Source organism: Xiphophorus hellerii, chromosome 2 (assembly GCF_003331165.1).
Source record: "Xiphophorus hellerii strain 12219 chromosome 2, Xiphophorus_hellerii-4.1, whole genome shotgun sequence".
Lineage (NCBI taxonomy): Eukaryota > Metazoa > Chordata > Actinopteri > Cyprinodontiformes > Poeciliidae > Xiphophorus > Xiphophorus hellerii.
Genome location: NC_045673.1, coordinates 12,228,186 through 12,243,086, shown reverse-complemented (window position 1 = coordinate 12,243,086; position 14,901 = coordinate 12,228,186). Strand labels below are relative to the sequence as shown.

General features: G+C 37.3%; 1 protein-coding gene across 1 annotated transcript in view; it reads right to left on the bottom strand.

Moving 5' to 3' along the window:
- Window positions 1-14,901, bottom strand: part of pclob (piccolo presynaptic cytomatrix protein b) — a 65,634-nt gene that overhangs the window by 9,682 nt on the left and 41,051 nt on the right. The window contains 12 exon segments of the mRNA XM_032549743.1: window positions 1,077-1,148; window positions 1,844-1,937; window positions 2,383-2,409; window positions 4,797-4,927; window positions 5,027-5,074; window positions 6,429-6,664; window positions 6,753-6,820; window positions 7,042-7,150; window positions 9,916-10,041; window positions 10,129-10,204; window positions 10,310-10,398; window positions 11,602-11,628. Of these exon segments, the coding sequence (XP_032405634.1) occupies window positions 1,077-1,148; window positions 1,844-1,937; window positions 2,383-2,409; window positions 4,797-4,927; window positions 5,027-5,074; window positions 6,429-6,664; window positions 6,753-6,820; window positions 7,042-7,150; window positions 9,916-10,041; window positions 10,129-10,204; window positions 10,310-10,398; window positions 11,602-11,628 (1,103 nt within the window).

Genomic DNA, 14,901 nt, shown 5'->3' with positions numbered 1-14,901 from the left:
TGAAACTGAAGGAACATGTCACATGGCTTCCAAAATGTAAAGGCATTTTTCTTGCCCCCATTTTACAACATATGGAGAAATTAAAAAAAGGGGGAAAAAAGTAACACACTTCTCATTTCAGGATAATGGATTCAACAGTGATCAGTGAGATGTCCTAACTTTGGATTTTGTTTTACTACTTAACCCCTTGGCGTTATTCCTACACTCTCTGGTGTGTTTTGATCTACATGATCCTGTCTGCTCCCTAATGTTTTATGACAATTTCCTTATGGAGGAATTTTTGTGCCATAATCCAAGAGCACACATTTTTAGTCCAAAAGCAAGATTTCATGTATTTTGTTGTCAAAATCTTTAATACTTTTCTTACATTTTTTATTTTGAAAGCAGGACTTTATGTCTCTCTTCTCAAAACTTGTAATGTTTGTACTTAAAACTTCTCCTTGCACTCAGACTTAGTCTCTGCTCAGAGCAAATCTTCACTTGCAAAACTCTCTGCTCGCTTGGTGGAATTTTTGTGCCATAATCCAAGAGGACACATTTTCAGTCTGAAAACAGGATTCCATGTCTTTTGTTCTCAAAACTTTCAATAATTTTGCTTACAATATCATTTTGAAAGCAGGACTTCATGTCTTTCTTCTCAAAACTTGTAAAGCTTGTACTCAAAACTTCTCACGCTCAGACTTAGTCTCTGCTTGGACTCTCTGCTCACTTATGGAACATAGAACTGCCTTTTGGCACAGTCACCTGGCAACCTCTCAGCCAATAGAATGAAAGTGTTATACTGGGTGCGTTGTTTCCTTCTAGCGGGTGTGCCTGTGTGGCTACTATTGATTGTAGCAACCTGCGCCACCCACTGGATGTAGGGAGAAACAACGACGTCAGCTTTCTTCTCCATAGTATATTGAACATCTGCCAGCTGTGTGCTACTGATCACTAACAGCTACTAAGGTTAGGCAGGAGTTTGTTCACCCATCAAAGACAATTATCTATCTGTCTGTCTGTCTGTCTGTCTGTAAGTAAATCTGGAAAAAAGAAACCTTGTGTGAGAGAAACATTAAATGTGAAGCAGCACTTACTTCTCCAAGAAAGTCATTGGAGGAGGATCTGTCATAGTCCCACACTGTTACTTCCAGTGTCTTTTTCTTTAACTAGATAGGGAGAAGGAAAGAGAACAGATGGTCACAGACTGAGATGTAATTATTATGCAATTAGGTGACATGAAAGAACATGTTTTTATAATGGTATAACTATATTTATTTGTCTTTTTAAGAAATCTTGTCAAAACCGTCAGGTATTGCAAACTCGACAGAAGTGGATTTATTTAGCAAGGAAGGAGGGAATCACGTTGCATATCTTCCAACGTGCATTATGTGCAAACAAGGAAAAGACATCAGACTTACTGTATATAGCACTTTTCAACCCTCAAATGGTTCTCAAAGAATCTTTACAATGAAATTAGTCATTTCCATTCACACATATTCACATAGTGAGAATATCAAGCTACTTGATTGTAGCCGCAGCTCTCCTGGGCTACAATCTGGCTGCCCCAGGGTGCCTCCGGGGAGCACATTATTCCTTGATGAACATTGCTGAGCTGTTGAAATTATGTAGCTGACATTTCTGTACTCAATCTTCTAAGGGTATTAGTAAGAGGCTTCATTGGGATACTGAAAGCATCCCCGAAGCAAAGCTACAAGGACTGAATCATTTGATTCATATTCATTTGATTTATAATAGGCTGAGACACCGCCTTTGCTCACAGTGGACGGCAGTCTAACAGCAAAGTCTTGTAGGATGTTCATGACTGTACACATAATATATTATATGTACATGTGCAGAGTACCTGCTCCAAATGGATGTTCTTGTAGATGACAGTCTGGTTCCATTCTGGATTTGTTGTCTTCTGTGCATACTTGATCCTTCTCTTGTTATCAGCACTGATGATTCATGACACACAGCAATAAAAGTAATCAGAATTCAGTTAAAATGAATAACGAGCTAATACATTTCCCAGCTCGGTCCCTGGAAAATATTTACTAGAAAAAATATACTTGGATTATGAATTAGATTTGTAAATGCTGGTACAATGGTCAATACTAAGTGTGACTTCATAAACAAGTTGTTATTTAAGCGTTGTTTATTTAGACTGAGATGCTTTTATGGAAGAAAAATGTCAAAGATAAGAATTTAGGAGTTTTTGAAAGCTAGAAGCATGAAATTGAGGGAGAATGCAGTGGTATGAGTGTTGTCAAAACAGAGTGAAATAAAGAATATAACTGGACAAACAACAAAGGCCACAACAGAAGGATGGAAAATCACTAGAAAACATCCCCAAAAGAATACAATATATCAACTGAAAAGAAAAGGTCAGCACCACACTACCTTGCATTCTGGACAACCATGACTTGGCTGAGGGAGTCCAGAAGAGGAAGAGGAGGGCAGATATCACAAACAAGAAAGGCAAAAAAATACGAATAACAGTCAGAGAAGCCCAGAGTGCACAAAGAAAAAGCAGTAAAGGATTGAGAGCTGAGGCAATCAATATTTGCTGCATTATGCATCACTTGTTTTGTGTCCAAATGATATATGTTAGAAAAGAGTCGAAAAACCCTGACAATGAATGAATATTGCTGGTGAAGTACCCTGAATGTGCTCTGTTCTGCTTATGTCAGACAAATGGATTTTAAAATGCTCCTCAACCCAAAGAGGTCGAGGAGCAAAAGTATTTTAAATTAGCTTTCCTTTTTAACTTATGTTGCCTCTAGGTTAAGAGAGAGCGTAAACTCATAAACAGACCTGATGGGGCCATTATCTTAGAACAGATATTGTTAGACAGCAGCTAAAAGCCTTATTGATTCTTTCTTGTTATTCACACTCTCCTGGGAAGAGAGAGGAACAGATATAAGGTAGAAACTGTGGAGACATTAGGGTAAAAAAAAGTAGAAAAAAGTAATGACTAAGTCAAATTACATGAATTAGGAGACAGAGCTTTGTAACAGTTAGAAATTATGTATTGTATTAGGATTTTATGTGACAGATCAACACACAGTAGTAACTAATACTACTTTTTGTATTTTTTGTACTACTTCTTTCCAGCAAAGATAAAAATATGCCTTACTCACATCTGCAGTTCAATCGCAGCTCCTTCAACTGAACCACTAGCACAAGTAAACCAGAAATTTCTATCACCTCATGACAGAGGCTATTTTATTGTTACAATAAAATTAATAATATAATAATAATAATATTAATAAATTAATGGGTTTTTTTGTTGTTTTTTTTCCAAACATGACACGTCCCCATCACACATAATGGAGCTGATCTTAAATTATGTCAGAATGCTAAATTTGGAACAGGACTGCGCATGTGCCTGCAGCGATATTAGTTTCGGACTGGCCTAGTAAAAACCAGCCACTTCTCCAGACTTATTTATTCATTCATACAGAGGGTCTGGGCCTATGGCCTGGGCTATCAGCTATTGTGAACATAATTGCTGCCCAGAGGCATGGACTGTGTTGAGATATTAAGTTTTACCCAATTGCTAACATGTGCCTTTGATGCCAGTTGGACTATGACACTTTCCGGAAATTGCCCTTAGTAAACAACTGTCTTCCACTGGGAAGAGAAAGTGCCAAGTTGTTAATGTTAATTCAATATTTGGAGGAGTAGCCAACACGGACTGAATGACTTTGTTCACTTAATCCGTTGCTATTGCTAAAACTACAGGCAGATCCAAAACCAGCAACTACAAGTTTCTACAGCTATGTCTATATGGCTTTTCTCAACAGAATGATAACGTCATGTCAGTATTCAATAACCTACATAGGCATGTAGGTTATTCAAATCTTAAACACTGCACACACTGCAGCACAGGACATTGAGACACCCATGAGTTTAAGCAACACATTCTCACTCCCAACTCGTCATATATTGACGAGTTAGGACAATTTCTGACCATGCGTCTGACCCTTGACGCGAAGGGTACCCCCTTCGCGTCAATAGTTGACGACTTGGGCAGGGTCCTTCAGCAGTCACATGTTGACGATTTGGGCAGGTCACATGTTTTACGTGGATTTTTCACGCGAAGGGTTCTCGTAACCGCTGCCGAACCTTCAAAACCCAACGATTTGGTTAGGTTTAGGGCAAAAATTACGGTAAGGCATAGTGTAAAACACCTCGCGTCACATATTGACGCGAAAGGGGTACCCTGCGCGTCAAGCATGTGACGAGGACGGACCGTCCCATGCGTCAATATATGACGAGTTGGGAGTGAGAATGGGTTGGTTTAAGTCAGGATCCCACCTGAGCTTTAGATTTCTGCAGACATCTAATCTTTACAGACATCAGAATCTTTAAAGTGGCGTTGTCACTTTATCTTTTTCTTTAAATCCATAATTATTTGCAACTTTGCAAAGTTCTATTACATAAATTCCTAATAAAATACATTGATATGTTTGTGGTTGTAAAGAGACAAAATGTTAAAAAGTTCAAGGGATACAAATGCGGATGCAAGTACATATAATAGCTATTATGACACGTTCTAACAAAGATCTAAATATATAGTATTTTGGGTAATTCTGTAAAATATAAAATCCAAATAATCAATAATGCAGGACAAAAGACTGCCTCATATCATCATGTCCTTCTCCCAGACAAACTCAAGGGGTTAGTCAGTGTTATACAGAACACTTACAAAGTGATAAAAAACTGGGGGAGAGAAACTAAGGCAGACTTGAAAGCAAACAGGCAAACACGGACAAGACCCCAGTTCAAACTGAAGTCCTTTTAGAGCTCACCCTCTCCCTGGTAAAAGGTAGACCTTCACAAAAGGGTCAGAGTAACCGTCATTGTCTCGGGGGGCCAAGTTTCTTGCCTGCAGAACATGTACGATCAAGTTTCCCAGATTTCTGTCATAGTTAATCTGGAGCTGTTGGGCAAAGCAGAGGGAAATGAGTGGATCACATTGGCAGATCAGTATTCCTTTGTTTGATCTCAGAAGAATTAAATAAAAATCTAAATTTACTACCTGAATTTCTCCAGTGATGGGATGAGGTGCTTTCATCACCTCTGTTGGCTAAAAAAGAGAAATAGGGAATAATAAGGTTACTTGCTTGTGATTTTGTAAACAAACACACACATACACACATATTTTGACTTGGCCTATAAAGGAAAGTTATAACCACATTATCAGAAACAGTGCCTGTTCTGAAAATGCCAGTATCTCCCATTTAGATCTGCAAGCTTCTGGAGAGATTTTACCATATGAACTTACTGGAAGAAAGTCCTGCAAAGTTACAGAAGAAAGGCACAGTGGTGTGGTGATAAGCACAGTCTGCTCACAGCAAGAAGCCTTTTCCAAAAATGTTTTATTAATTAATTGTTATCATTCAGTGACACTTGCCATACACCTGCACTGGTAGCAGACAACAAAGTAATACAGAGACAGAGGCCCAATTTCAAGGTGTTAAATTGCCAAGTCAAATTTCTTTTAAGTCATCTCAGACATATGCAGTATTCTGATAATTTCAACTTATGACAGGTAACATAGCTAATTGATTATGCTATAAAATGGTACTATGTGCCTGGGAAATGAATAAACTACCCCTTTCAAATATGGCCTAACAGAGTAATACAAATGTTGTTTTCAAAAATTGTTTAAATCATTATTTAACAGGGATTAACATTTTTCAGAATGTTTAGTTCAACTTTACTTGCCATCTCCAGATCTTATTGAGGCCAGCAGAATCAAGATATGACTGTCTGATAGCATGAAGCAGGCTAAATGTCTCAAAAAACAACCTATAATTACCAAAAACGTAAGAACAGGTAATAACAAATTCTTGACATATGGCACTCCGGAAAATGTTGTTGAGCAATTTCTAATGATTTGGGACTGCAGCAAATCAGAATATTAGATCTTCAGATGGAGAAAATATGGACAATGATAAACCTTCCCAGGAGTTGCCAGCCTTCCCAACTTACTCAAAGAGTACATTGCATGTTCATCCAAGAGATAAAAAAAAAAAAGAATTAAACAAGTTCTGGACCACTTCCCACTTCAGCAGACTCAATGTTCAACAATAAGAAATATTTAATAACAGCTACCAATGTTAACCATACCAAAAAGAATGGCTTACCTCATATTTGACCTAAAAAGCTATAGAAAAGGTATTGGAGTGAGTCTGAACTTAAATCTGATTGAGATGCCTGTGGTGTGACCTTAAGCTGTCCATTCATGCTCAGGAACCTTTGAATGAGGCTTTATAAAGGAGCTCTCCAAAGAATGTGAAAGACACATTCCCAGAAATAGCAAACATCAGGCTTGCACTCATTAGCAGTCATTTCAGCCAAAGGTGGCAGTTCTTTGGTGTGTCCCACTTTCGGTTATACAACTGCTGCTATGAGTAGCCTTTTAGGTTGTGAGCTACCTTGTGGCGTTGTTTCTTGTTGATGGCAGGGGATCCCGGTTGCCCAGGGCTTGGGACCCCACTTGAGGCTGCTGACCCAGGGCCCGAGTGGAGGAGGGCCGAACGTTCCAATGCGGACAGGACTCCGAAGCTCCCAGGCCCTGTTCCTGCTATGTCAGGAGTTTGCTGTTGGGATACCTTTTGGAGCTCTGCAGCTAACTGTTTAGGATCCACACCAGGAGATCGCTGACCTCCTGCTGAGAGAAATATGTACCATACTCTATGCTGTATTCATGTAGCTTAGGTGAACATATTCAGACATATCAATAAATCTTTAATGCATACCAGCCTTGAGTTGGATATGGTGATCCAGGGCCTGTGGGTGCTCAGGGTCAGACAGCATATTAAGGTCACTGCTTGGATTCACAGAGAATAAATTATGGAATTATAAATTGTGTGCCTTAGAAGCAATAGGTCACACATTAAAAATCTGACAGATAAAGAGGTTATGAATAAATAAGATGAACAGAGGGGTGGAGAGATTCTGATCAAAGGTGCAATGTTGCCTTATTGCAACAAAATATGTGAGAGTACCAGTGAGACTGAGAGATAAACATTGACAGATGTTACTCACAGTCTCACACAGAGCTCCGCCTCTGTACCAGCCTTGCCCATAATGCACTGCACTTCTTCATAAGTCTTCCCTGTTAGCGGAACTCCATTCCATTCCAACACCTGCATCCCTGCAACAAGATGAATTCAGGTTAAAAACAAAAGCATGCTTTTTGCTTTCCAGACTTTTTATTCAGGTTTTCTTTCCCAATGTATAAATTAACAATATTTTGGTCCAGAAAGTTCAGTTTTCACTGCAACCCGACAAAAAAATGGACATTTGTGTCCTCTATGCAACATTTTAGAATCAGAGGTCAGATGTGAAAAAATAAAGTTTAGTCTTACTTTTTTTAATTTTTTTATTTACATTTAATCATTTTATCAAAAAATAACTTACAGTTACATGCAGTGGAATTTGAGAATTAGTACAGAGTGACTGTGGCTCTGAAGGTAGAGTAGTTGTCTTGTGACCGGACGATTGTAGGTTTGATTCTGGCTTCCTCCTGCCACATGTCGATGGCACTTAAACCCAAACTGCTTATACACTGATACAATGTGTATTGGTGTATAAATGTGTGAGTTTAGTGAGTGTGAATGGGTGAATGTGACTCTAGTGTAAAGCACTTTGAGTGGTCAAAATGATTGGAAAAGCACATGTACATATAAACTCAGTCCATTTACCATTATGAAATTAGTATTTAGAAACAACAACACACAATTACATGTTTGAACCGAAAAGAGACCAAGATAATCTGCCCTTCACCATAAAATCCATGTGAATCACATCACTGTAACTGTGTTTGTTTGTCCCAAACAAACACAATTATTCTGTCCTGTTGAGAGGAAACATTAAATTATCATTTTATTTGTATGAAAAAATTGTTAATGAATCTGGAAATTGTCACTTTTCCCACCAATACTAATAGCCAAGGTTTTCTCTCCAGCATTCGGCACTGGAGCTACATGACATTGTTGCTCACTTTACGTCAGTGAATTGCAGTTAATCTTCACTGTTACCCCTGTTTGATTTGCCATCTTCAGAAAATCAATTATTTTAATTTATAGGGATTTTAAGAACAAATGAAGTAGCAATTTACAGGTTCATTTACAGCGTGAGCATTTTTCAGTACTGCCCTTTGTGTATTTCTGAAGCTAAATATAGTTTAATGACTAACACAGCCCACTAATGTGGGGGAGGAGTTTTCCACGTTTTAATTAGACATGGCAGAGAAAGGGACGTGACAAACCGACCAACAACAAAGCTACAGATGAGTGAAAATGGTACTAGTATATCTATCAAGTCAAACCAAAAAGTATGCCTAATGGAAACAGAATTGAGTCCACAGTAGAAATGGTGTTTTAAATTTAGATGGTAATATTATAATAATAAACAAAATGAAAAATAAAAACAAATTTCCATTACAAAAATTCCATTTAAGACAATACATGTTAGATAAGGCAGATATCAATTATCCACAATAGAAGCAGGTTACATTTTACCTCCTGACATTAATGATCTTTGAAAAAAAGGAATAATTTTCCACTAACAAGTATAGGTCCTGATTACCACTCTTTAAACTTTTTTATAAGTTTATAATTTATATAATAAGTGTAGTAATTTACACAGACTACATCAAGATCATGCCAACAAATAAATAAGGAGTATTAAGTTCAAAAGTCACAACTGCATAGATAACAAGTCTAAATGACATTGCTCACTGACAAAAATGCTAGTAACCAAATTCAATAGCAGCAACAGAGAGGTACATGATTTTTATATACTTTGGACTGCCATGTTGGTCTCTCTTGCCCTGTTTACACATCATTTCCAAAAATATTTTCTGCTGCGTATTCAAAAAAATTGCATTTACACAACGAAATGAAAATGCAGATAGCACTGGGAACGATGTAGTGAATGTGCTAGGCATCAGGAGAAGGGGAAAACTTTCTGATCCAGTGGCGTGTTTTCATAATCCTTCAGTTGTACAGAGGTGCACATATGATCTGGCACATATGATCTGGCAATTTAGTAAATTATGCTTATTTACTAAAATGGTGCTTTAAGACGCCAGATAATCCGAAGAGGAGGAGCTGCACAGACAGAACACATAGGTCTGCCATTGTTGTGAAAAAAGTGTGGGTTAATTTTGTTGTTTTCTGTGTTCAGGGACAGTACTGGTTACATTGACTTGAGTAACATTTTTGGGGAATAAAAATGTATAGGAGTAACTTTACTACACTGTACATTGGTAAAGTCCCTCTGAAGGCCCATCAACCAATGCACGGCCTACCACAGAAAGACACATGATCTTTATGTGCCTCTCCTGTGACAGCAGTGAATTTGTATGTTAAATATTTAGCACTGAGCTAAATATTTAATTTGTAAACTAAATATGTAGCTTATAAGCTAATGTTTAGCTTGCTAATTAAATATTTCTTTTAAAACTGTAACTTAGTGATGATTATGAAAATTAAACCCCTATTTTTTTACTCTCATGGCAGGCTAAATAACCCAAATTAGAGCATTTAAGTTATGCATATGCAACTTTACAAAGTACACCCCATAAATTAAGGATAATTGTCTTTTACATATGTACTAACTCTTTTACTCTACTCTGCCTGGTGAAAATATAATTATTAGATTTCAGAGAAATGCATTCACAGTTAAAATAAATAAATCTGTACAGTTAATGTATGTTAAGGCAAACTGTTAAACTGAAACAGCTTAACATTTACAATTCCTTGGAGGGTTTAGGTAACTTCCTACAATTTGCAAGCATAACTTGGGCAATACTTGACTCCGATGATGTTGTCATGCATTGGCAAGCTCTACAATTTCCCTTACCTTAATGCTGACCTCTGCTTGCCTTAAGGTTCTTTTTCATTATCCACTTACCCTCTACAATTTTCCCTGTTTGTTCCGCCATGCCTCCAGGAATAACCTTAGCAATGTAGGTTCCAATCTCACCACGACTGCCTGGAATCTCCTTACCACCAACAACACGGACTCCAAGTCCATTGCCTGAGGTAGAAAATAGATTGTAATCATAAAAATCTGAAGCATAAAACCCATTGATCATTTTACAGTGTCCATGTGTTTGTGCTTTACCTGAGACGCTGGTGTCTGTCATATCTCTCTTAAGCTTCACACGAGTGTGAGGGAAGGTGTAGGGAACCAATTTCATCTAAAAAATAATTTAAGAATTTTATTGCAAAAAAAAAAAGCTATTGCAAGACTTCTCCGACAATTCTGGAGAATTTTACATAGGAAACTGATGCCGAGTCCACACCTGTCTCCTATCTGACATGTATCCACTCTGAGGTTGCCCTTCTCTTGGCTTATCAAACCAATCTGTGTCCTCTCTCCTCAAGTGGTAGGCTGAACAAGGAGAGAAAATTGTTCAAAATATTGCACAATCAAATTCACAGTTAATGGCAATCAAGTTCACAGCTAGTGACAAATTCCCCAATAGCTGGATAAATCTTAACCCAGCAATCCCTTTCTTTTTCTTTGTCCAATTTTAAATAAATTGTTTGCAAGCCTCATTTGCTAAAATGCACTAAGATCTCAGATATGTGTCTTCTAGATAAGTAAAAGCAAAGTAACTCTGTAAAAACTCTTATTCAATACAAAATGTTCATCGAACTATACTTTCAAACTCTATATAAAGGAAATCTATATTTAACAGCATGTTTATTATGCCTTGCAATACCTCTGATCTCAATATTCTTATTTTTGGAAACTGATATTTCAATCAATAGCTTGTCCAAGACTGATTTTTTATTTTTAAATCAATCAATAGATGAAGAAAAAAATATTTTCTAAAACACTAAGTTTCTAATGGAAGCATTTGATGATTTGATACATTTTATTCAAAGTGCTAGGTTTAGAATGTAAATCCGTATAACTATGACATTTCGGTACTATGTTGACATAATCCTGACAAACTCTGAGGGGAATTTTCTCTAAATCTCCCCAAAACCCATCTAACAGAAGCCTAATACATCTTAAGCTTAGGGATTATTGAGAGATTTTGCAGGTTTTACAATCAAGATTTTGCAACTCAGAAAAATCCTAATTATATGTGTAGAAAAATAAACATAGGTTGGTTAACAGAATTCCTAGGATCATGTGATCAGAGATCCAATTCTACAAAGAAGGTGCACCAATAATGATGACTGCAAATGAACTGCTGTATGTCTTGGAGAAAAAAGCAGTGGATAGCACTTTCAACATAGTTCTTGTGGACACTTGTGCACATATATACGCATGATTTTGCCTTTTTTGTGCATGAGCATGAACACTAGAAATGAGTCAGAATGGTTACAGAACCACAGAGCAGACATTCCTGAAAGAAAAATCTTAATTCACCATGGTTCATTCCAAAATAAAACTAACATGTCAGATACTACAGGTATGCTAAATGATATGCACTATATACTAGTGAGAGGGTGGTTCATTCCAGCATGAGTCTGGTATGTTTACAGAATCAGCCAGAGAAGTGGACCATTCAGAGTTATGATGTGCAGCATGAAGTCACAGTTCTCTACGCAACTACATGAAATTAAAATGCTGTCTCACCTTCTATATTCCAGTTTGGGCCTCCGGCTGGGGTACAAAGTTATATGTTTTTTTCAGAATTTTTTTCAAAATATGCTTTCTAAGTGAAAAGAAAAATGGCAGGGTTGTCACTAAAAAAGTAAAAAAAAAATTTTAAAAATCTAGACAGTGTGGCATGCATTTATACTTGTATTTCGTCCATGGACTTATGATGTACTGTAATACCAAAAGAACTTCAGCTGTATATCTTACATTGTGCACATTACAAATCTTTGCTTAGGGTAGTTGTGTTGTTGGAATTTGAATTTCTGCAATTTATCAGGTCTTCTGAGGTCTGTAGTTGGGGCCTGCCATGCAAAGCAATGGCAGGACATATTGTATTGTCGGAGAAAGTGTTTCTTTATTCTTTATTTTCTCCGTAACGTTAATGCGGCTCATACCGCTGGGTGCAACCTACAAATGAGGTATCAAAAGTGCAGAAACTTCACGCATGAGCTATTACTTCTGGTGGGATTGGGCTTAACGTGGCGAATAATTCGCAAAAAACTACGAAAAAAACCCATTATAAGTCAATGGGAAAAATCCTAGAAATACCCTATTTTGAGGATTTCTGTGTCGTCACAATTACCTAGAAATGCCATCAAATTTCATTTTGTAGATACGTCTGTGTCTCTTCGAAAGTGAGACGGCTCGTCGATACCAGTTACGGTTTGTCCACAATTGCCTCTAAGCGACCCAAGTTTCTCATTTTCCTAAGTTAGAGTGCGTCTTGGCTGCTTAGAGGAGAGATGAAGACAACTTTTTCAGCCAAATCATTTTTGAAATCGCCATCACGCCCAAATATCGACGATTGTATCACAATCGGTCCTGACATTGATACGCCTGTCTGCCCGGTAAATGTTTCGAAATTTATCTAGAGTACGTTTTCGTCACGGTGCTTCAGAGCAAGTCATGCGACAGGATTTCTGAGGCTGTATGAGGCTCTCTCCAGTATTTGAATAGAATTTCAGATCTGGGCACACATTTCTTTCTCTCATCACTGTAAAATGCTCTGAGTGAGGTACAGATATGAATCTCGGGACTATCGCAGGACACATTGCCTCTCATCGCTCAAAACGCTTTCGATATGTATTACGGTCCCGAACAAGAAGGATTGTTTCCAATGCTTTTTTTCAGTAAACGTGTTGGCTCAAACACACAATTGTGTGTTTGAGCATGTATGACTACAGTCACACCTGCTGAGACCATTATTTACCATGGCAACGGAACAAGAGGCTGTTGGCTGCTGATTTGGACTACAAATACGCATCGCTGTAGTTCTATCTATCCTCAGTTGAAACAGATCAGGACTGAGAACTGGCCTTTAGAACTACCGCTGCTATGGGCTGTATATAACTGATTTAACTCAGTACTGTTACACATGGATATTTGGAACTTAAAATAAGCATACTGAAAATTTCAAAATAAAAGAGAATATTTACATGACGTAATTGCTCTTTTGCCGTATAGACTTTTTCATCAAAGCAATGTTACACATGGGTAGTTCGGAACTTTAAAATGGAGCATAATAATAATTTCAAAATAAAAGCCTTGAATATTTTACATCAGGTAATTGCTGTTTTTGGCTTATGTGACTTTTTCATCAAGCACTGTTACACATGGGATTAGTTGGAACTTTAAAATTAAGCTACTGAAAATTTCAAAATAAAAGCCTTGAATATTTTACACAGCTACTTGTGTTTTGAGCATTATATAATATTTAACCAAGACTATACGCATGGGATTAGTTGGCCCTTTGAAATGAAGTTTAACAAACTTCCAAATAAAAGCTTGACACATTTTAAATCGTATGAATGGTGCACGTCCGCCTCGCTTAAGTTTTGTGGTTCTCCGCGTGCACTGATTAACTTGCGGCGTCTTTAGCGTCGCGCCAATTTGTGGGTGACGACGCGGCCCAGCCCGACGGCGCGCCTTGCAGGCCCGGCTAATTTCTTCAGAAATTTGTTTTTAGTTTTAATTTTTCCTGGATTGGCCAGTATTGCTCCACCCATCTAATCTGACTTTACTGTTCTGGTAAAAAAAAAAAAAAAAAGCATTCCCACGGCATGATGCTACCAACATCTTTCACTCCGGGCATGGCATGTTCAGGATGATGTGCAGTGTTCGTTTTCTGGCATAGATAGCCAAAACTTTCAATTTTGGTCTCATCTGATCAGAGTGAGAAGAAAGTAAAGCAAACCCTCCTCAACTACCCTTGTACATTGAATTGTTGAAAATCTTAAGCTGGATCATTTGTGACTTTTTCTCAACAAAAGCTTTTTCCTTGACACTCTGTAGTAAGGGCAGATTTGTGGAGTTCTTAACTTTTAGTTAACAGTTTCTTCATGCACAGTGTTTCTTTACAGTTCCTTCAAAGTTGACTTCTTGTATAATTGTCATTCTTTTTTAATTATTCAGTTACAAATATAGCACATTTAGATACTAAGAAATGTGTGACAGGATAAAATAAAAAGTAAATAAATACAAACTGTGCTTTGTGTACTTGCGTGCAACAATTACACATACTGACAAGAATATTTTAAACGGAAAATAACAGCAAGCATGTAAAGATCTTACTGAGTTTGTTGGGAGGAGTGGTAGGTTATAGACTTACAGCTGCTGGGAGGAAGGAAGCAGCCACAATATGTTTAGGTGAACATACATGTTTTGATAGGTTTGCAGTCAGTGGCAGTTCTGGCATAATTTACACTTTGCATAAGTCTGTCTGTCTCCCCTTTCTATCCAACACCACTTGGACTATCCTGCTAATGATCCATCTAAAAATGGCCATGCTGGTGTTTTATTTTGTGTTATTATTTTGTGTTATTAGACTAAAGGCAGTTGAATATAAATGTGTGCCACACTTTTCAGATGTTTCTTTGTAAAAAAAAAAAATGAAAGAAATATTGAAAATGGTCATTTCTCCCACACTTCAATTCTTTCTCAACTATTGTGCTACTCTGTGGTGAATTCTGTGATAAAATCAATGCAAAATGTAAAAAAATACTTTTCCAAAACACTGTGTGATATTGCTGGCCTGAAAGATGATTCCAGGCAGAAAAATTTACAAAATATATTTTTTGGGCATTCAAGCAAAGAGCTTTTGTAATATTTATTATTATTTAAAAATATTATAACTTGTCTCTCAGTTACTGTAGGATTTCAATGAAAGATTCTGGCATCACCTCTGTTTAAAACCAGCATGAACTCACTTAGCACTGTAATAAAGGTAGATATACACTTTAATACTGATTCCATGGTAAGTACTACCTTCTTTAAAAT